Source organism: Anopheles ziemanni, chromosome 2 (assembly GCF_943734765.1).
Source record: "Anopheles ziemanni chromosome 2, idAnoZiCoDA_A2_x.2, whole genome shotgun sequence".
Classification (NCBI taxonomy): Eukaryota; Metazoa; Arthropoda; class Insecta; order Diptera; family Culicidae; genus Anopheles; species Anopheles ziemanni.
The window spans coordinates 47,238,910-47,258,842 of NC_080705.1; the positions used below are offsets into that span (position 1 = coordinate 47,238,910).

A 19,933-nucleotide genomic window follows, 5' to 3' on the forward strand; every position below is an offset into this window, starting at 1 on the left:
ACTAATAGAATTCGATTCTAAATAATCCGTTAAGTTCGGATCTTCGGAATGAATGGATCCTTCTCCTTGATGCTCTTGTGGTTCAGATGGCATATCGGTGCTATCCGAAGGATTAACGGCATGTAATTGTTGTGACACTGGAAAATAAAGCTTTGACACTAATTCAATATTACTAAATCATTATTTTCACTCACTCAATCCACTTGCCCCTGCTTCTTCATCGACTGGTAAATCGATCTTCAGGTACTTTGCGACCCTACGACTGAAATTGCCAGTTTTTTCATTCTATCAAGATCGGACATTTTGGTCCAACGCAAATTATAATTTTGCACTTTATAAACACTGGAAAACTTTGTTCACTTGTAATCAACGCAAATATGGTTTTAAATCTACCGCAAGTGATAACTAAAATCGTATTAAACAAATGCAATGTGACGTCACTTCATAGTTTTGGCACGAAGCCAAATGATGAGCAAAAGAGAAAATAAGCGCAAAAAAGACAGAAAGCGATTTAAAACGACAGACGCATGGCAACGACCGCGGGGCATGAAGAATGGGAAAACGAACGATACAAGTTCGTGGGACCCAAAGGGGGGATGCGTGATGCGGGGAGTAAATTCATGCATGGCTTACGCATACACTCGCAGCTCGGTGCCGCGGCAGAAAGTGGTTGCATACCCTTGTGCGAGTGGAAGCAAGAGAGAAAGTGCAGATTTAGAGTGAGAGGTCCGAACAATATCCGATTTTTGCGATTGGGTACCTGAACTCTCAAATTTTCTTTTTCTTTCGGACCCCCCGATATCCGCTTAACGGGGGTCGGATTACACGCACACAACGTTGAGTCAGAGGTGACATGCACACCACGCGCGCCAGACAAAAAAGAGCAAAAACATAGTTGCTCTCGTATTCCGCTCTCTACTATGTCCAGCCCCACTCTTTCAGCAATCAGCTGTTCCAATAACATAGAAAACTCAGAGCACATGACAAACAAACATAGGTCCAATAAGAATTAAGGAGATAGCACATTTGAGGCATGTTCTTTTTGCACATAGCAGAAAGCATTGAAAGAGAATCCTAAACACGCATACAATGCATATGCCTTCCGCTCCACGCACACCATAAACCGGTTTTTATTCCGCGTTAACCACAAATGCAAGACCCAATGAGGAAGAAAGAGTCAGGGCATAGCATCAATAGCAGCTATCTTGTTCTTGTCCACAGTAGAGGGTCGCGGAGGTGATATTCTCCCTACCCCTTGCCTGTAAAATGAACTGATTCGAGCAAAACCGTTCGCAGGGTAAGTTATTTCTTTATTTGTCATTTTAAAGGGTGTCCCAGAAAGTATAAGCACGATTTCTAAATTACGTTTCTGGAAAACGGATGACGCCAAACAGTTGATTCTTCGGTTGTTTGATTGTTTACATTCAAACCTACTAGATAGTGCATCCAAACTATTTTGTTAAACCGTTTCTGTTAAAATGCGAGGCATTTCCGTCAAAAAGCGCAAAAGCGTTCTGCACAAATGGTGTTCGACTCCTTACATTTCGCTAAGGAAATTGGCAAAATCGGTAGGTGTGAGTATCGGAACCGTACGAACCGCCATCCAAAAGTTTCGGGAGGAGTCCAGCTTCAAGGATACGCTTAAAAGTGGCCAAAAACCTGGTCCTATCGACCAACAGTTGAACCGGGAAAGAGCAAAAGCAATCAAGCAAAAATAGGAAAGTTCCATTCGCGATGTGGCTCAACAAATGGGTACGTTAAAAAGTAACGTCCAATGAGACAAGGCAAGATTGAATTTAAAATCGTACAAAATCCAAAAGAAATCGAAACGGACTGCAAATTAGGCTGCATGCATTAAACATCGGGCCCGGAAACTGTACGACAAGCTGCTGTGTGGTCAACCCTCATGCATCAGTTCGACGAAGAGTCGACCAAGACCAGACCAATTGAGATATTTTGGGCGCTAACGAAGGCACACTTGAGAAAACATGTTAAAGCAACGGAAAACATCAACAGTTTTCAAAAAAAGTGTAAAACCGTTCAAAAGTGTCGAAAACCGTTCACGACAAGTATGTGCTGAGCCATATCGGAGGCGACAGATAAAAAATGCGGTCATTAGAATACGATTAAATTTTTAAAATTTTTATCTTTCGCAAATAGTACTGAACAGAACCCAAACACAATTTATGAAACAAAAGTTCAGTTTCTGGAACAGGTTTTATTTTTTACCTAATTTTGAAATCGTGCTTATACTTTCTGGGACACCCTTTACTTCTTCTTTACTTCTTTCGTCGTACGTTTTACTATAGAGTAGAATGAATGGAAGAACCAAATTAAAGTAATGAGTGAAAAATGTATGAATTGGGACATGCTGAAATGCGGTAGCAATTAAGGTTATTGTAAATTCAATTTACCTATGCGAGTGCCAACTTGAGTAATGGTTCATCGGATTTCTGCTCAAGGAAGTGAGCCTTTGTGAAAATTTTCACCATTCTCATTATTGAAACAAACCGAACGGTACAGTGAATGTTATTAATTTCAAACTTGATATTTGAAATTAAATTTAAATCTGGATCTCTCTACATTGTTCAGCAATCAGCTGTGGCAATAAAATAGAAAAAAAATCAGAACACATGACACGCAAACACAGGTCTAATAAGAGTGAAAGGGATAGCACATTTGAGGCTTGCAGTATACTCTTTTTGCACATGGCCGAAAGCATTGAAACAGAATCCTCAACAAGCGTCGAGTATGCACATGCCTTCACGGGCACCATCAACCGGGTTTTACTCCACGTTAACCGCAAATATATGACCCAACAAGCTGACCCAACGAACTTCGCCTCGTCCAATAATAATAATACACTAATATAGAAAAAACATAGCATTACAATTCAAGGAAAGCCCCACTGATTTGGTGTCTGAAGATTTCGACACATAACAATAACAGATCCATCTTTAAGTCGCGGCATATCACACAAATCGAAAAAATGTTTTAGAATTTCAGTAAACGATTCACGGCTTCGTTTTCATTTTCAATACAATTAATTTTAATAATTAAAATTTGCATTGTTCTGATTTTTCAGGTTATTTCAGCTTAGATTACGGTCGAAGTTCCTTCGGTTCTTTTTCCCACGCAGTCACAATGTAATTTTCTTCAAAACCTCATTTTTCCACAATAAACTTTCTGCAAAATCCTTCTTTCGAGCAAGCTATTTGTTGTTTTCTTCCGTGATTCTTTAACTCGTTGACTGCCACGCTTATTTTGGTCATGTTTCCCTGCAGGCCAAACTTTTTCTTCATACAGTATCGCTGGCTATCATTTTTGATAGCCATGGCCTGCTGGGAAGTGCACAGGTGCTCGAAGCGCACACACACAGCTCGGCAATTGATATTTTTCAGGTTTTTTGCCTTTAACACCTTATTGTTTATTTCTATTGGCGTTATTATTAAATATATAGCGCCTCAAGATTTCTCCAATAAACGACTTACGTATTAGCAGCGTGACTGCATCCGTCTCGTTCACCCAATAGACACGCAACGACATTAAGCGAAAGAGACAACGCGATTCACATGTGATTCAATAAACAAAAACCTTCCACTAAAACAGCTTGTAACTTTTTTCATACCACAGTTATTGTAAAACCAACCACAAATTAAGCTAGACAAGAGATGAAACTATGTAACTACCAAAGGATTTGTAGGTAAGAGTTGTCATTTAGAAGATATAGTACTTCAAAAATCATGGTAGGTGGCTATCAAAAATGATAGCCATGGCCCCCAGGAAACATCACTGGCTATCAAAAATGATAGCCATGGCAGTCAACGTGTTAAACGCTTGGATGAGATCGTCACAGTCCAAGCTCTCCCCGCTAGGCAGCTCCTAATATCGTCCTCAAAACGTTCTACGCACGAACAAACGTCCTCCTTTTTTGTATGGGGATGAAACAAAAGGAGAACGTTTTTCGAGCAATCGTCCTACTTGTCCTACTCACCATACAAAACTGCTCGATGTTTGTGTCACGTAGGACGTTTTTTAGGACGATTTGCTCGAAATTGCCTAGCGGGTCTTCCAGCTCCCACGAATTTTCATCGGAAGAGTAACCCTTCCACTTTAGGAAGTACCCAACCTGAATGTAATACCATTGAAGCATAATGTGTCTACGAACATTTAATTTTTTCCATCTTTTCTACAAATTATAGAAAACTAACAAACTTTTTTTACGACAAAGTGAACGCATTTTGTACTCCGGAAAAGTAAACATTTTCATTCGCTATTTCTTTTAATATGTAAAAATTATGTGTATTTTACATGAGTGTAGATTTCGTTGCTTACACGACTTACAGCTAGTTCTAGTGGTTTGTACCGTCTATGGCCGTCGAGCAACATATTTTGAAAAAAAAATTATTAAGAGAAAAAAATATTCGCTAACTATGCATCGTCATTACTCTCTACTTTTGCTTCCTGAGTCTGCCAAGACAATCGTGATTCATAAAACTTTATGACTATCTGTGGACATTTGATATTGGCTTGCTCGGCAGGCACTAAGTCTGCATTGGCTGCATTCTTCCATCTCATCAGAAAGAAAAGTTTTCCGTTCTGATCAGTCGCTCCTAAAATGGACGTACAATTTTTACAACCAGTCGGTTTAGAAAATAGCATGTTTTACGGTTTCAACTTACCTACTATCTCTTCTGGGGTTAATCCCCGGTCAAATCCCAGTTTCTTTTCCGACGTTGGTTTTCGTTTTGCTGGAGCAGCTTTACCATCCTCCGATGCTTCTTTGAGCTTGCTTCTTCTACCGGAGCTATCCTCTTTCGCTATGTAGAGAGAAACGAAAATGTTTAATGAAATCTATTGGTTTTCTCTAGGATTCTCCAATTACCTTCTTTTTTCTTCCGAGATTCTTTAAACGCTTGGATGAGATCGTCACAGTCCAAGTTCTCTTCCGGCTCCCACGAATTTTCATCAGAAGAGTACCCCTTCCACTTTAGGAAGTACTCAACCTGAATGTAACACCAATGAAGCATAATGTGTCTACGAATATTTCATTTGGTGAGACGATGTAAAACTTACTTTTCCATCAACCACTCGGCTGTCCAAAATCTTTTCAACAGAAAACTCCACCGGCCCTTCGTCCGGTTCCTCCGTCTTCTGCTTTTTGTTGCTCATCTTACACTGTACCGCAGCGCAACGCTCTATTACCTTTGCCTTTTACGGGTAACTGAGGTTAGAATGACGAAAACCAACTGAAACCTATGAAATCAGAAGGCGTAAGCACTGATATGCCGGTAGAATGAGCTTTAACAACGTTTATTGCCAACTGAACACTATGCCTTATTACACTTCTTGGAAATCAAAGAAACAATACACAGCGAAGCCAGAATTTGCGCCCTTTCTTCTTCTTCGATTGTTCGTTTCCAGAATTGTATTTTCAGGTAAAACGATTTGACTTTTTTGACATATAGCTAGGCTAGTGATGAACCCCTGGTCAGAGCTTTACACATGCGTTTGCTTTTTGCATCTGTCAAACGAACACATTTAGGTTCATCCCAAGATAAATACACACTATATAAGGTAGCGGAATGTGGAGCATTTTGACGTCTACACTGCAAAAAATCGAAAAATAGCTTTTGACAGTATGCTGATACTCAAATTTGGCGGGAATCGCCCTTAGAAGATAAACAAACAACGCTCGAGAACCAAACAAACCGATTCTTCAATTGCTTTCGTTTTGTTTGCATGGAAAATGGTTAAGAAGCCGTCGGCCGTAGTGGGTCACCGATTTTTCGACGAAATGTATCGAAGTTTCACCTCACGTACCTTCTCTTTACTCGCATAGTTGTTCACATTCTATGCTGTTTACAGGGTTTGACAGGCCAACATACAACTGGGGCAACGTTCCTTCTAAATCGCACCTTCTTTCAAAACAATAACAAAATTGAAGTTCTAACGTCAACTGGGTTATCGATCAGCGTCACGCTGTAACTTGACACGGAGGGCGTAACCGATCAGTGTCAAAAAGGAACTTGTCGATGAAATGAGCGTTCTAGACACGGCAGAAAATCATCACGCTTCTGATGTTTCATATTGTTGTACTTTTTTCATTGGAGTTTACCGCTGTATATATTTTAAAAATCGCGCGCTTTTTTGTACGTCTGGTTTCACATACCTGGTGAATGTGTGTTTGTGTGCGGTAAACTGATAACTGCTCGACAAGTTCTTACCAATATGAAAAGTCGAGCACTTCATCGAGCTCTTTCGAGCACACCATCGTCAGCCAACCCAGAAGTGCTGGGTTGCATTTGGTAAGGTACGCTGGAGCTCGACCGTACCAAGTTTTTGGTAAGGTACGCCTTATGTAGTCACGCGGTCAGGAACTTTGCGCTTGCATTGACTGGCGGCAGAATTGGTACCGCAAAACGCGGCTACACGAACCGCAAAGATTTTGACGTAAACTTATACGGTTTTTGAGTTTGCGGCTCGTGTAGCGGGCCGGTCTCACAGTGAAACAATTATTCGTTGCTTATCATTTTACCGACTTACTTTTTTATAGTTTCGGATCGATAAAAGCATCTGCTTTTCAATTATGACAAATTTTATATTAATACGTCATGTCATTTTACGTAGCAGTATATTCCATTTGGATTAATTCCTACCTTGCGAATGGCAGAATTATGCCGCTAATATATTCAATGAGACACAAAGCAGTTTAATATTAATTTAATAACCCAATAAGATGGAAATGACTTACCCACTACGTTACCGAAGTGGGATAAATTTGCGAATAAATCCTAACTAGCAGTTCAAATTATTCGAATTATTATTTCATGTTTTGTTATTAATGAAGATATCATTGATTGTTTAGCAAATCGTATAAACTGATTATTTTGAGATTTTAATTCAAACATTCACACCTGACTGAGTACGAGCACTTGAGTCTTTTCGCGATTGGTTAGGGAATGCCATATTTTCCGAGTTGTTGCGTTGTTGCGAACGTGTCAGTAAGCCACCATTATTTCTATTATTATTATTTCTGGGACGCATGTTTTGTGTATTACGATAGTCCTGGGCTCCCGCCGCTGTGGCGCCATTTCCAGCTCCGACTGAACTGTTCGTGGTGTAAGTACTGCTGTTATTTAGTCGAGTTCCGGCATTTCCACTAAGATGTTCAGACCGACCTTTGAACGATGCACCTCCACGATGTGCACCATAGTTATTTTGATAAAATCGTTCATTGTTTTTGAAAAATGTGGGTGGATTTCCGCCCGAGCTGCCATTTTCTGAATTGAAACGTCCTACGTCAGAAAACAAAAAAACAATACATAACTATATATACATGGTTTCTAAACAACATTACGCGTACATACCATTGTTAAGCCCATTTTGGGAATACTGCGTATTTGAAGAACGATTGCTGCGATATCCTCCTGCATGCGGTGAAGTATGAGAAATATTAGACCCTACATTCTGTGCAGCTGCAGATCCGCTCGCCAATTTTGCACTTGCAGCTCCCCCGTTTGAGTTATTTTGTTCAGATGGTAGCATCCCTGCTCCTGATTCATTGCGAGCAGCATGCCCATTTCCTGACGGACGAGTGCGATGGAAACTATTACGACCTACACTACCATCATCAGTTTTTAATTGCGCTTTAGCCGAGCTTGAGGCTGGTGAGGGCCATTGATCATTCTTGTCAAGGTTTTCGCTGGCTCCTGCAACTTTGACCCATCCTTTTCGTTCATCCAGATTTCCTTTCGCCACAGATGACTTTTTCCTGTTTGTCTGAGCATCACACTTCATCGGGAATGTTCCGGTGGAAGTATTCGAATCCAATGTATTTTTTTCGTTAGTTTTGAGAGATTTGACCCCTAATAAACCATCTTTTCCAGATGATTGATTATGATCTTTCGAGCTTACATTGAGAGAATCCGGATTATTATTCTTCATACCATAATCGGCACGCATATTCGGCATCTGAATATGGGCAACAATATTGTTATCGATAGCAATAGCTGTGTTATTCATCATTTGTAGAGGTGCATTTTCTGGAGCGAGAACTTGGTTTCCTGGCACTCCATGTGGTTTATGTGTTTGTACTGAAGCGTGTGCGGCTCCAGGAAGATTGTTCGGCTCTTGTACTCGAGTCAGAGGCAATGTCGACGAAACGATCGCATTAGAAGATAGGAATGCAGGCATATGATTGCGTTCGTGTTCATTATCATTTGCACTTATCAATGCGTGTGGGTGCTGTTGGCCATAGGATACGCTGGCCATGTGCATTAGTACAGGTTGTTGATTTGGAACATGTTGCAAAGCTCCTGGTAAGACTTGCAAATCCTTTAAACCACTTTGATTAGATGTAGAAGTGGTGAGCGGTTGTGCATGTATGATTTGAGCTTCGTTTGGCAACTCATTGTGGTTGGTCATTGGTCTATTGGAACCATTCGAAATAGCTACATTTGGTACTAAATCGGAATGTGGCGGGGGGGGGTTGGGCATGGGAGGTTTCGCGGACATCATCAATTGTGGATCCTGCACACCTGCGAATTTCTGAAATTCGTGTCCTGCAGCATTCAGCGGTATATTAGGAGTAGTTTGGTCGATCGATACGTAAGTGCTATGCATTGGCAGAATGTCGGGTTTATCAATTTCCGACTCTTGCAAAAAGAAAAAATTAGCGTTTCCCAGCACTTCGTGCAATGGTCTCAGGTGATTTTGAAGATAGTGCTGATTAAAATAAGCATTTTCTACAGCTTGGACTGTAGTGGCAGCGACTGGTGTTGGAGGTAGTTGCAAACCAGGATTTATTGGTGCAACTACTGGTAGATTGATATTAGGAGGAGGAATAACGACGGCAGATTGCATACTTTCCTCCGTAGTAACGAGTGTATTCACTGGAGATGGTTGAGGCTGGATTGCAGGAACCACAGGGTGCGGAGCGCACACATTTGTGTGCTCATTTGATTGCAACGGAAACGATGGTGTTGGCACAGCAGTTGCCGCAGGAGCCTCCGCAAAAATATGTTGCTGATTCTGTACACATTTCTGTTCGTTCATGCTCATTGGAGTTTCTCCTACGACTGGCAAACATATTTCATTCTTTTCTGTTTGGTCTTCTTTCGGTGATTGAAACTCTGTCTCCTCGAGTGTAACGTGTTTTTCGAAGTAGCCACAATTTTCAATTCTGCTCATGATTGATTTTACGTGTGCATAGTTTGAGCTCCCAAAAGCTTTAGCTCTTCCATCCACGATCCCGGAAAGAATCTCAGCAGCGCTTCTAATAGAACTGGAAAATGGTACATCTGTGCTTTTCATAGGGCGCCTTGGCTTAGTTTGCTCGAGAACCATCATCACCAGCTCAACATCCGTTTCAGCTAGTTGACACGCACCGTTGGTGCCATTGAGAAAATCTTCACGAACTTCATCAGCAGTGAAGCGACTCACGGTATCTAGCACCACTAGACATTCCCGTATCTTTGCATTCTCTTGTTGCACCTTGAGATACGCGTTCTAAAGAAACCGAATTTTATCATAGGGGGGGATCAGCAACATAAAGAAATTTTTTTTTCAACTTACCTTCTTCGCTTGCCTTTTGGCATCTCGGGTCGCCACCGTAGCTATAGCGGAGAATTGTTTACAAAACTCACGAGCTAGTTCTAGCGATGTTACACATTCGTCGTACTTCAAAATTGCCATCTTTTGATCATTGGAAAGCAGCTTTCCTTCCTCTTCAAGTAGTTTGTAAGAGTCGAGCTTATTCTGCAGAATGAACGGATCATAATAGCATCCATGATTGATGTGTTGCCATACAGGAGGATGTCAGGGTATAACAAAAAAATAATCACATATTTTTAATAGTTGTTACCTTCCGTTTCTCAAGGTTACGAATCTTGTGCTCAATTATCAAACACATTTGTTGAACAGGACTAAGAGCATCTTTATCGTTGTTGATATTATGAGCGCTAGGCTGTTGCTGCTCAACAGCTGCCGGTGGCGAATTTTCTTTGGATGCTTCAATACAAGCAGCAATCGGACCAGCATCCGAAGCTGGGATAGATGTTTCTTTCGGTACAGACATCTTTGTAGATTCCAGTTGCTCAACACTTGGCATCCTCTTATTAGACAAATTGTATCACTTTAAAGGCCAAACAGTTATACTGGGTACCTTGATGTTGAAAGTACGTCTGCCAGTAAGTTTTAGAAAAGAACGCTTCTTGTGGAAATCAGCAAAAGCAGACTGAAATTATTAGTGTTGGCAGAATCGGGATTCGGAACACTTGAAGACCCGATCCCGTGACGGATTCCAAAGGATTGGATCTCATTTGATGGATTCGAAACAAACTTGATAAGTTTGGGATTTGAATCAGATTTGATTCGATTCTGATTTGCTTCGAATCGAATTTGAGCTTGATGTAACTCGATTCAGGCACGAGGTGAGTCGAACTAGTCTTGCTACGAGTCCCATGTTAAGCCAATGTGACCGCGTGACCACATTAGGCGTACCATACCAAAAACTTGGTACGGTCGAGCTCCAGCGTACCTTACCAAATGCAACCCAGCACTTCTGGGTTGGCTGATGATGGTGTGCTCGAAAGAGCTCGATGAAGTGCTCGATTTTTCATATTGGTAAGAACTTGTCGAGCAATTATCAGTTAATTTTAGAAGAGCATCTCCAAAAATTTAATTAGAGAAAAAATAGAAAAAATAGCATATTTTAGAATCATGACAGAGTTTAAAACTGTTATTATTATTTTTCCTTACCATAATATTGTTGAAACACGACAACTTTACTCCATGGATAAAAATAATGCGCTGCAACTGTCGTTCCAACCAGGCGTTAACAAACAAAAATACTCGTTCCCTTTTCATCGTTTTTTTTTCTTTTATAATAATTGATACTATGTATTTGCTTTGTTTCTACCCACTCTGTTGGTCATAGTTCTTAATCCAACAACTATTTCGTTTTGAAAGAAGTTATGCAGCATTCAATACGTTGATAAAAATATTCTCATGTTTTCTAAGTCGTGAAACAATGTGGTAAAACGAATCTTATTGTTTTTATTTGCCTGTAATTACTATCTTCTTCTTGGCGTAACGACCTCTAGGTCATGCCTGCCCGTTAAGGGCTTACGAGACTTGTTTCCCTGTTGTACGTGGATAGTCAGTCCTCTCGTACAGGGGAGGGTCCGGTCTCGGTTGGGATTCGAACCCACGCCGTCGAGGTGGTGAGCCCCGGCGCTCATGGGCCGATTTTCTAACCGGGAGTTGGAGTGAGAGGTTTCGTGACTACACTTGCATCGCTCGATTCTGACAGAAAAATCGGTTTTTGACACTAGGAGCGTACCAGTTTTTTGGTATGGTACGCCTAATGTAGTCACGCGGTGATGGCGTGACTACATTAAGGGTACCATACCAAAAACTTGGTACGGTCTAGCTACAGCGTACTATACCAAATGTAACCCAGTACTTATGGGTTGGCTGACGATGGTGTGCTCCAACCCTGCAAACGGTTTTGCTCGAATCAGTTCATTTTACAGGCGAGGGGTAGGGAGAATCCCATCGCCACGACCCTCTACTGTGAACAAGATCGAGATAGCTGCTATTGATGCTATGCCCTGACTCTTTCTTCCTCATTGGGTCATGCATTTGTGGTTAACGCGGAATAAAAACCGGTTGATGGTGTGCGTGAAGCGGAAGGCATGTGCATTGTATGCGTGTTGAGGATTCTCTTTTAATGCTTTCTGCTGTGTGCAAAAAGAGCGTACCTCAAATGTGCTATCTTTTTCACTCTTATTGGACCTTTGTTTGTTTGTATGTGTTGTGATTTTTTTCCATGTTATTGGCACAGCTGATTGCTGAGCAATGTGAATGTCTCCAGATTTACAAGCGTTCGAAATTGGTAGCAATCGCCGTACGGTTCTGTTAGTTTCAATAATGTGAATGGCGATTATTAACCAAAGGCTTTGGCTCACTTCTTTGAACCGAAATCCAATGAACCTTTACTCAAGCTGATACGAGCATACGTAAATTGAATTTACCTTAATCAACCCGTACAACATGCATACAGCGGCATTATTGAGGTTGTTGTGCTAATGTGATAACGCATTACTACCATATTTCAACCCATTGCAATTCATACATTTTTATTTCTTTTTTTAATGTAGTTCTTTCATTCGTGCAATTCTATAGTAAAACGTACGAAGAACAATGAAAATGAATAAGTAAAACGACAAATAAAGAAATTACTTAGTTTCATGCATGCAATTTCATTCCATTAGCTGGACGCAATTTCATTCCGCAATCAAAACAATCCCCATGCATGCATCGAACACATACACCATTCATATCATTGACGTCGAAAAGCTGTGAGCGAAATCATCCGTGCTTACACCTGAGCGGAGCAAAGTAATGCGCCATGATGGGAGAGAGAATGGAACGTTATGGAAAACGATGTCCATTCCTCGTAGGTTAATATTGGATGTTAAACCTCGGGCATCGACAACTGACAAATAGCCCAGAGTGATTATTGCACTGACTTATCCTATCGAGACAACATGACGACAAAATTGTAGAAAAAGACGCATTGGTGAGAATTGAAGACGAGCTGGGAGAAAGAGTGGGGCTGGGCATAGTAGAGAGCGGAATACGAGAGCAACTATGTTTTTGCTCTTTTTTGCCTGGCGCGCTTGGTGTGCGTGTCACCTCTGACTCAATGTTGTGTGTGTGTAATCCGACCCCTCGTTAAGCGGAAATCGGGGGGTCCGAAAGAAAAAGGCAAAAAACTGCTCGATTTTCAGAGTACCGCCGTTCGCTGGGACATGACAGCAGCAAAAAATTGAATTTCTGTCAGCCGGGTGATACGCCTGATGCTACCTGGATCGTTAAAGATATCTTCGAAATTCACTGAGAAAACAAACTTAAACATACAACGACGATATTTTGCCCCACCGTAGGAGGTATATATTACTCTGTCATCTCCTACTTGTTGAAGAGCAGTTTGTTTACGTTTCGGCAATCGAAAAAACTTTTCTAAAAATAGCAATTAAAATGGAGTTGAATAACTGAACTACATTTGTGAAGCCTAAAAATAAGTAGTACCACTAAAAATCCGATGTTTCGTGAAGAATATTGCTCGTTTTGATCGCGTTTGTGATTCGGTATGTTTACATTTTGTCTAGCTGTCGGTTTGTTTACGTTTCGAATTGACATTTGACAAGAGCTAGCGTGACGTCGCGTTTTTCGCTGTTTCTACACCGTATGGAGTTCGGCCGGCTGTCAGGCGACGTCGCGTTTCGTGACGGGACGTAGCGCTGTAGTGTGGACCCCGAGTTAGAGCTGAACATAGGTGGCAAACCCTGTATATTAGGACGTTTTTCGAGCGATTGCTCGAAATCGCCTAGCGGGATATGTTTGAAAATTGACACCTCGATTCGATCGGATTCATTCCATCGAAGTCCACGCCGAGGCTGATTTCCATGTGATTTATGGACTCAATGGAGTATTTTTACTTTAAAAAAGGCTTTTTATTAGATCCTAATAAAAAAAACATAAAAGGCGTCAATTTTTTTAAATTTTTAGGTATGAATGGATACTTTAATTATTTCAATTGGTATTGTTACAAAAACTATATAAAATAAAGTTAAGTGCAGGTTCAGTTCGGGTTTAAAGTAGATTAACTGAAAAAACAAATTCGGTTAGTTGGTTAAAACCGGACGCTTTACGCTGGATCGCATCAATAAACAACATGACATGTTGGTCCAGCACACGCGGTTAGATTCATTAAAGCTAGGCTGTATTTCGCACTGACGGATGGCAGAATATCATAACCAACATTTACCATTTGATACAGGTCATTCGTTAGATCGTAGGCCTCAACAAAGTGCTGTAATTTAAAAAAAATAAACAAGATTAAACATCCGATTAACGTAAGGACAATAATATATACCTCGTTATCTTTAAATTCGCAGTAAATAAAATTGAGATCTTCCCGCAAATGCCGAACGCAATTGTACGTGTTGTTCCATGCATCTTGGCAATGGCATGCAGCATCTAAGGAACACAGCTGAAGCAGATCCTGCGCTTGCCATGGGCATTCTGAATTATACGTTTCCAACGAGCCTTCCCCCCAATATTCAATTAGAATTTGTCGTTCTTTGATACCCTTTTCTTGGATGTCTAGAGGTAATGGTCGACCATCCATGGTAGGTGGAACTTCTAAGTCGGTTAGATGTAAAATTGTAGGAACAATGTCTATAAGAGCTACTGGATCTTGCTGCAGTGTTTTGGGGGTAACTGCAGGACCTCTAACAATAAGGGGAATACGTATATCTGTTTCATATGGTTGGCGTTTATCGTACGCTTGAGCAAATTGCCCTGAAAATAAATTAGATAACATCAATAAAAATTTGGCTGAAGCTTCTAGTGAGCTGAGAACGAGAATTGCTGAAGCTTCTAGTACTTTCGAAACTTCTTTGTACTAACTTGACTTTGATACGACGTTATTCACGATCGTGATATTTACATTAGTTTACGTGGAAACAGAATAACTTATTTGTGATTCACAATGTGTCATTTTGTTATGTAGGCTTTTTTGATAAATCATATTGTTTCCATTTAAGCTCAATATAAACAATTGTGGTGATTTGGAAGATTTTTAGTACGGTTTCAAGGAATATTATAAATCGTTGGGACATGCTTTTCATTGCAGTTACAATTACTTACATTATACTATAATAACATAGAACAAAAGTTTGTAAAATGTAAGTTTATCAATGTACCTATATGATACCCGTTGTCTGATGTGTAGAAAATATAGGTGTTATCCAATATATTTTTCCGCTTTAAGCTGGTAACAATACCATTCACCATATCATCCACTGCCATCAATGTCTGCCACCTTTTGCGTTGAATAACGTCCAACTGTTTTATGAGGCCTAGGGGAAGAGTTGATGGTTGCATAGTTAAAAGCCAGTGTTTTTCTGTTGGATAAAAGGAAAATATATGTATGTTTGGATTTTAACTATAAACAATATCAATGGGAGCGTGCCATGCTCAAACATTACCTAGTGGTCCAGAGGGCATATTGAAGTTCGGTGTACGAATAGCTTTTACGTCCGGGAAAAGATCTTTGTGTCTGTCTGATGGTGTATACGGTGCATGTGGTGCTGGTGGTGCGATCATGGCGAAAAATGGTCCATCTTGACCTACCTGATCGATAAACTCTACAACTTTTGTATGCTGCAAAACAACGAAAGTTTTCATTTTGTCACAAAAACGGATTGAAGGAAATTAACACAAACCAGATAATCAGTGAAGTAAAGGTTGTCGTAAGTGACGATTTTTCCATTTTCCGTTACAGTAAAGTTGTAATACCGAGAATTTCCATGTAAACCGTACCACTGAGACCATCCAGGTGGTACCGAATCGCTGAAATATTCGTTTAAATATTTTCCGGCATAGAAGGTCTGGTATCTTGCCTTGGAGAGCATTGTAGGTAGTAACGTTGGTTCTATATGCTGTTGCCAGAACGTACCATAACATCCGCCAGAACGGGAGTTGTTGGTTGTTTTATGATTATGCGCATATGTCCCAGATAAAATTGAGCTTCGAGATGGGCAACAGACTGGAGATGTAGTAAACTGTACAAAAATAGGAACACAGTTTGGTTGAATTGTACGAGGAATATGTGTGCAAACGTACGGCATTAACAAACGTTGCTCCTTCATTTGCTAACAGTTGAATAGTATTCGTCATTGGAGTCTATAATATAATAAAAGCACAAACCAGACATTTCAACCTAGTAGACTCTAAACATATCTTTGATATGGGAAAATGTTGTACAAATCTGTAACCTACCAGCCCTTGTAGCATAACATCTTGGTCGTCAGTAAGAATGACTACAAAATTATGTTTGCCTTTCTGGGAACTGAGCCCAAATGAGAAGTGAAACGCACTTACTAGCAGAGCAAAAGAAAGACTCAGTGAATACGGCATAACACTATTTATTATTCCCTTCATCGCTGTTATTTATGGTATTTGGCAATTATTAATGTGGCGCCGATGGCATCAACTCAAGTCCAGCACATTCCTGCGCTAACCGTACACCGACAATAAACAGCGAAGCACTTTTCACAAGAGCCCTGGAAATAAACAAATCGATAAAAACACATTACGTGAATGTGACAGTTCGCATCATCGTGCCAGCGGCCATTGAAACTCTGAGCAATGTTTCATCGTACCATTTATACTCATCGTAGTACACGCTTTTAAAAAATCCGAACAATCCAGTGCCTTTTTGAACCATTTTAAAGAAATTGATTAAATTTTCACTGATTCTAGCTCTGATGTTACAACAGATGAACAAATTCGACAGAAGTTGCTGTTCTATGTCTACTTGATTAGAACAATGACAGATATGGCGATGATTCCCATAAAGCCTGTATCACACGATAGCAATTTTCTCGTCAATTTTTCTCACTCCGGGTCCACACTACAGCGCGTTGTCGCTTGACAGGAGCTGAACTCCATACACGCTTTCCAGACGGCACCGTCGCGTAACGCGACGTCGCCTGACAGGCGCTGAACTCCATGCAAAAAAAAATCTAGCGCGATTCGCGCGACATCGCGCAAGGTTTTTTTTTATATGAAGTTCAGCTCCTGTCAGGCGACGCCGCGCTGTAGTGTGGACCCCGAGATATAAAAAAAACCTTACTCGGGGTCCACACTACAGCGCGTCGTCGTCTGACAGGGGCTGAACTCCATATAATAAAAACCTTGCGCGATGTCGCGCGAATCGTGCTAGATTTTTTTTGCATGGAGTTCAGCGCCTGTCAGGCGACGTCGCGTTACGCGATGGTGCAGTCTGGAAAGCGTGTTACTCGGGGTCCACACTACAGCGCGACGTCGCCTGACAGGAGCTGAACTCCATATAAAAAAACCTTGCGTGATGTCGCGCGAATCGCGCTAAATGTTTTTTTTTTGCATGAAGTTCAGCGCCTGTCAGGCGACGTCGCGTTACGCGACGGTGCAGTCTGGAAAGCGTGTCACACATGTGTCATGAATGCATTCAGACATGGTTGTCAAACATGAAAAAATGAAGGATTCCACCAAGGTGGGTTCTAAGAGAAGTGAGCGGAAAAGCCTGGTGGTGCACAAGGTGTATAAATATAGAAGGTGACTTTATGTCGCTTTGGAAGGGGTGCCATATTTGAGAAGAGTTATGTCAAAAGCCCAATCCTTTTCCGATACCCCCCCCCTCAAAACCCATATGAACCCACTCCAGAAGTGTTATGTCAAGTCATGAAATGTCATTTTACACTGGACGACTTCACCTTCTAATTTATACACCTTGGGTCGTGCAGCCATATTGAAGTTGATTTCTGATAATCATTAGGCTGAGCGAGGGTATTTTGGCCAACGTATGTAATTTTCGCCCACTAGAAAGTAGATCAATTATTTCAATGATTTCAAATAAAAATGCCCCCTTACATTTTTTTTAGTGTTGAGGTCAATTTATTCTTGTTAAATACCAAATTTGGAAGCGATTGCATCAATATTTTTCGAGAAAATCGCTTAAAACTACGAAGCTGTTTCTTTTTCAAAAAACCATGCCGTAGGCAAATAGTTCGCCCACCTTGAGATATAAGCAATCACTGCGTAAAAAATTCTGAAGTAATGTTTTTCTAAAGCTTGAGTGTTTTTAGGAATTATCAAAACGTTACTTAAATTTTTAGAGCACGAGAAATAATTTTAATTTCGATGCAAAAGTGGTCCAAAATAGATGCAAGGAAATCTCCCAAGCAACGCTCCGGCTCTGAGTTCATTTTCTCTACTTAAGGCTGATTCGCACGTCGGCAAGTGGCAAGTTGCCGGGTACCTACCCCGTGCGAATGAGGACCTAGCAAGTAGCAAGTGGCAAGTAGCTACTTGCTACTGGAATAGAACCGAGTCTATTTGTCGGGCAATTAGCTGGATGTATTGGTTGACAACTCGTGTAAATACAAGGTGTCAAACAAAAACTGTTTCATTTTCGTGATTTGTTTAGGATAATTTTCGACAAATGTTCTAGAAATATTATTTGATCGTATCGTTGATCGATCTTTTCATTTATTGATGATGAAATAATGGTAAAATAAAATTTATTCGTTATTGTGTACTTGTGTGAGTGATCAAGTTACCGGCAAGTACTTGCCTGCAGTGCGAACGGCTACTTGCCACTTGCCTGCTTACTTGCCACTTGCACTTGCCGACGTGCGAATCAGCCTGAACTCCATATGAAAAAAAAACAGCCTGTCGACTCGCCGCGTGAGAAGTTCACTACAATGTGGACAGAGGGGGGAAAGGAAGGCAGAAGGTCCTCTCACAGGCGGGTGCGGGGTAAGAATGATGAACGCACCGGCAGATGAATGTTCGTCAAACGTAACGAATGCAAACTTTTAAATACGGGTGTAAATTTGTGTGTTTGATTGTGTGAGCAAGGGGTTTGATTGTATACATGTGCCGATCCGGACGTTCGGAGCAACGGTCAAAGTTTCTATAAATACACGTTCGGAGCATCAGCATCAATACCATTACGCACGGACCCATCGGGTATAGCAAAGCCTGCTCAATACCATTACGCAAGGATCCGGACGTTCGGGTATAGCAAAGGCTGCCCAACACTATCGCACATCATTTGCACATACAGGTTGTTCATGTTTCGTCTACGCCTTGCCGCGTAGCGAATAGTACAATGGAACAGGAGCAGCTGACCTTGAAAGGCGATAAATCGCAACTCCAAAACTACAAATGATTGAAAAACGTTTTCTTCGACAAAGTTGTTTCTGTTCAGTATATCTTTCATTTGAAATGTCGTTTGTAAAAATCGGACAAAGAACAAAAATGTTGACAAAATTGAATTATTTAGCAATCTGCAACTTTTCAACTGCTTGACGGGTTTCCACAAACGACATTTCAAACGAAAGATATTCTCAAGAGAAACAATTTTGTCGAGTGAAACATCTTTGTAAAATAATAAGATAATGCAAGAACGTCTCGCTAATATCCCAATCGCAAAAATCGGATACTGTTCGGACCTCTCACTCTAAATCTGCACTTTCTTTCTTGCTTCCACTCGCACGAGGCTATGCAACCACTTTCTGCCGCGGCACCGAGCTGCGAGTGTATGCGTGAGCCATGCATGATTTACTCCCCGCATCACGCATCCCCCCTTTGGGTCCCACGAACTTGCATCGTTCGTTTCCTCCATTCTTCATGCCCCGCGGTCTTTGTCCTGCGTCTGTCGTTTTAAATTGTTTTCTGTCTTTTTTGCGCTTTTTTTCTCTTTTGCTCATCTTTGGCTTCGCGCCAAAACTATGAAGTGACGTCACATTGCATTTGTTTAATACGATTTTAGTTATCACTTGCGGTAGAATTAAAACCATAGTTGCGTTGATTACAAGTGAACAAAGTTTTCCAGTGCTTATAAAGTGCAAAATTATACCTTGAATTGTGCCAAAATGTCCGATCTTGATAGAATGAAAAAAACTGGCAAACTCAGTCGTAGGGTCGCAAAGTATCTGAAGATGGATTTACCAGTCGAAGAAGCAGGATCAAGTGGAGGGAGTGAGGGCAAAAACTCGCGGGTTTTTTTATCTAATTTGGATATTACACATAGAAAAATTGGATATCCAAATGAGCCCCTAAACAATCGCCAAATTCAAGATTTTTGGGTGTCGTGGTCGAAGCGCGCCGCGTTATACACACACATGAGCACTTGCCATCACCCGATTTTTGCGGTGTTGCGGTGTGTTTAGGGTGATGCCGGATTGATGACGTCACAAACGCGTTGCATAAAAAAAAATCGGTGTCGTATTTGTTTTGCCCGTGTTCTCTCTCTCTTCGATTATTTCTCCTGCTTTGTTCTTTAGCTCCGTGATCCGGAGTCTAAACAGCT

General features: G+C 41.0%; 4 protein-coding genes across 4 annotated transcripts; all 4 read right to left on the reverse strand.

Moving 5' to 3' along the window:
* Positions 1 to 4,413: 4,413 nt before the first annotated feature.
* On the reverse strand, positions 4,414 to 5,258 carry LOC131291042 (chromobox protein homolog 1-like). Its single transcript, XM_058320235.1, has 4 exons — positions 5,077 to 5,258; positions 4,886 to 5,006; positions 4,683 to 4,820; positions 4,414 to 4,613 (listed from the first exon to the last, which is right to left on the reverse strand). The coding sequence occupies exons 1-4, from the start codon at positions 5,170 to 5,172 to the stop codon at positions 4,432 to 4,434; spliced, it is 537 nt and encodes a 178-aa protein (XP_058176218.1). The 5' UTR covers positions 5,173 to 5,258; the 3' UTR covers positions 4,414 to 4,431.
* Positions 5,259 to 7,356: 2,098 nt separating this feature from the next.
* LOC131293684 (caprin homolog) lies at positions 7,357 to 10,218 on the reverse strand. Its single transcript, XM_058321759.1, has 3 exons — positions 9,866 to 10,218; positions 9,577 to 9,759; positions 7,357 to 9,510 (listed from the first exon to the last, which is right to left on the reverse strand). Exons 1-3 carry the CDS (start codon positions 10,109 to 10,111, stop codon positions 7,357 to 7,359), a joined length of 2,583 nt encoding a protein of 860 aa, XP_058177742.1. The 5' UTR covers positions 10,112 to 10,218.
* Positions 10,219 to 13,698: 3,480 nt separating this feature from the next.
* Positions 13,699 to 16,034, reverse strand: LOC131282421 (N-acetylglucosamine-6-sulfatase-like). The gene is made up of 7 exons (XM_058311886.1): positions 15,856 to 16,034; positions 15,700 to 15,759; positions 15,300 to 15,638; positions 15,063 to 15,237; positions 14,778 to 14,978; positions 13,946 to 14,373; positions 13,699 to 13,882 (listed from the first exon to the last, which is right to left on the reverse strand). The coding sequence occupies exons 1-7, from the start codon at positions 16,015 to 16,017 to the stop codon at positions 13,733 to 13,735; spliced, it is 1,515 nt and encodes a 504-aa protein (XP_058167869.1). The 5' UTR covers positions 16,018 to 16,034; the 3' UTR covers positions 13,699 to 13,732.
* On the reverse strand, positions 15,986 to 16,386 carry LOC131282424 (uncharacterized). Its single transcript, XM_058311890.1, has 2 exons — positions 16,239 to 16,386; positions 15,986 to 16,139 (listed from the first exon to the last, which is right to left on the reverse strand). The coding sequence occupies exons 1-2, from the start codon at positions 16,301 to 16,303 to the stop codon at positions 16,046 to 16,048; spliced, it is 159 nt and encodes a 52-aa protein (XP_058167873.1). The 5' UTR covers positions 16,304 to 16,386; the 3' UTR covers positions 15,986 to 16,045.
* Positions 16,387 to 19,933: the final 3,547 nt, after the last annotated feature.

Excerpts from the sequence above, each read along its gene's own strand:
- LOC131291042 (XM_058320235.1), bottom strand. The coding sequence starts at position 5,172 with ATGAGCAACAAAAAGCAGAAGACGGAGGAACCGGACGAAGGGCCGGTG. Across the intron at positions 5,007-5,076 it reads GCCGAGTGGTTGATGGAAAA|GTTGAGTACTTCCTAAAGTG; the intron begins GTAAGTTTTACA and ends TGTTACATTCAG. Across the intron at positions 4,821-4,885 it reads ATCTCGGAAGAAAAAAGAAG|CGAAAGAGGATAGCTCCGGT; the intron begins GTAATTGGAGAA and ends CTCTCTACATAG.
- LOC131293684 (XM_058321759.1), bottom strand. The coding sequence starts at position 10,111 with ATGCCAAGTGTTGAGCAACTGGAATCTACAAAGATGTCTGTACCGAAA. Across the intron at positions 9,760-9,865 it reads GTAACCTTGAGAAACGGAAG|AATAAGCTCGACTCTTACAA; the intron begins GTAACAACTATT and ends TTCATTCTGCAG. Across the intron at positions 9,511-9,576 it reads CCAAAAGGCAAGCGAAGAAG|AACGCGTATCTCAAGGTGCA; the intron begins GTAAGTTGAAAA and ends CGGTTTCTTTAG.
- LOC131282421 (XM_058311886.1), bottom strand. The coding sequence starts at position 16,017 with ATGAAGGGAATAATAAATAGTGTTATGCCGTATTCACTGAGTCTTTCT. Across the intron at positions 14,979-15,062 it reads TATGCCCTCTGGACCACTAG|AAAAACACTGGCTTTTAACT; the intron begins GTAATGTTTGAG and ends TTTATCCAACAG. Across the intron at positions 13,883-13,945 it reads GCGAATTTAAAGATAACGAG|CACTTTGTTGAGGCCTACGA; the intron begins GTATATATTATT and ends TTTAAATTACAG.
- LOC131282424 (XM_058311890.1), bottom strand. The coding sequence starts at position 16,303 with ATGGTTCAAAAAGGCACTGGATTGTTCGGATTTTTTAAAAGCGTGTAC. Across the intron at positions 16,140-16,238 it reads TACTACGATGAGTATAAATG|GGCTCTTGTGAAAAGTGCTT; the intron begins GTACGATGAAAC and ends GTTTATTTCCAG.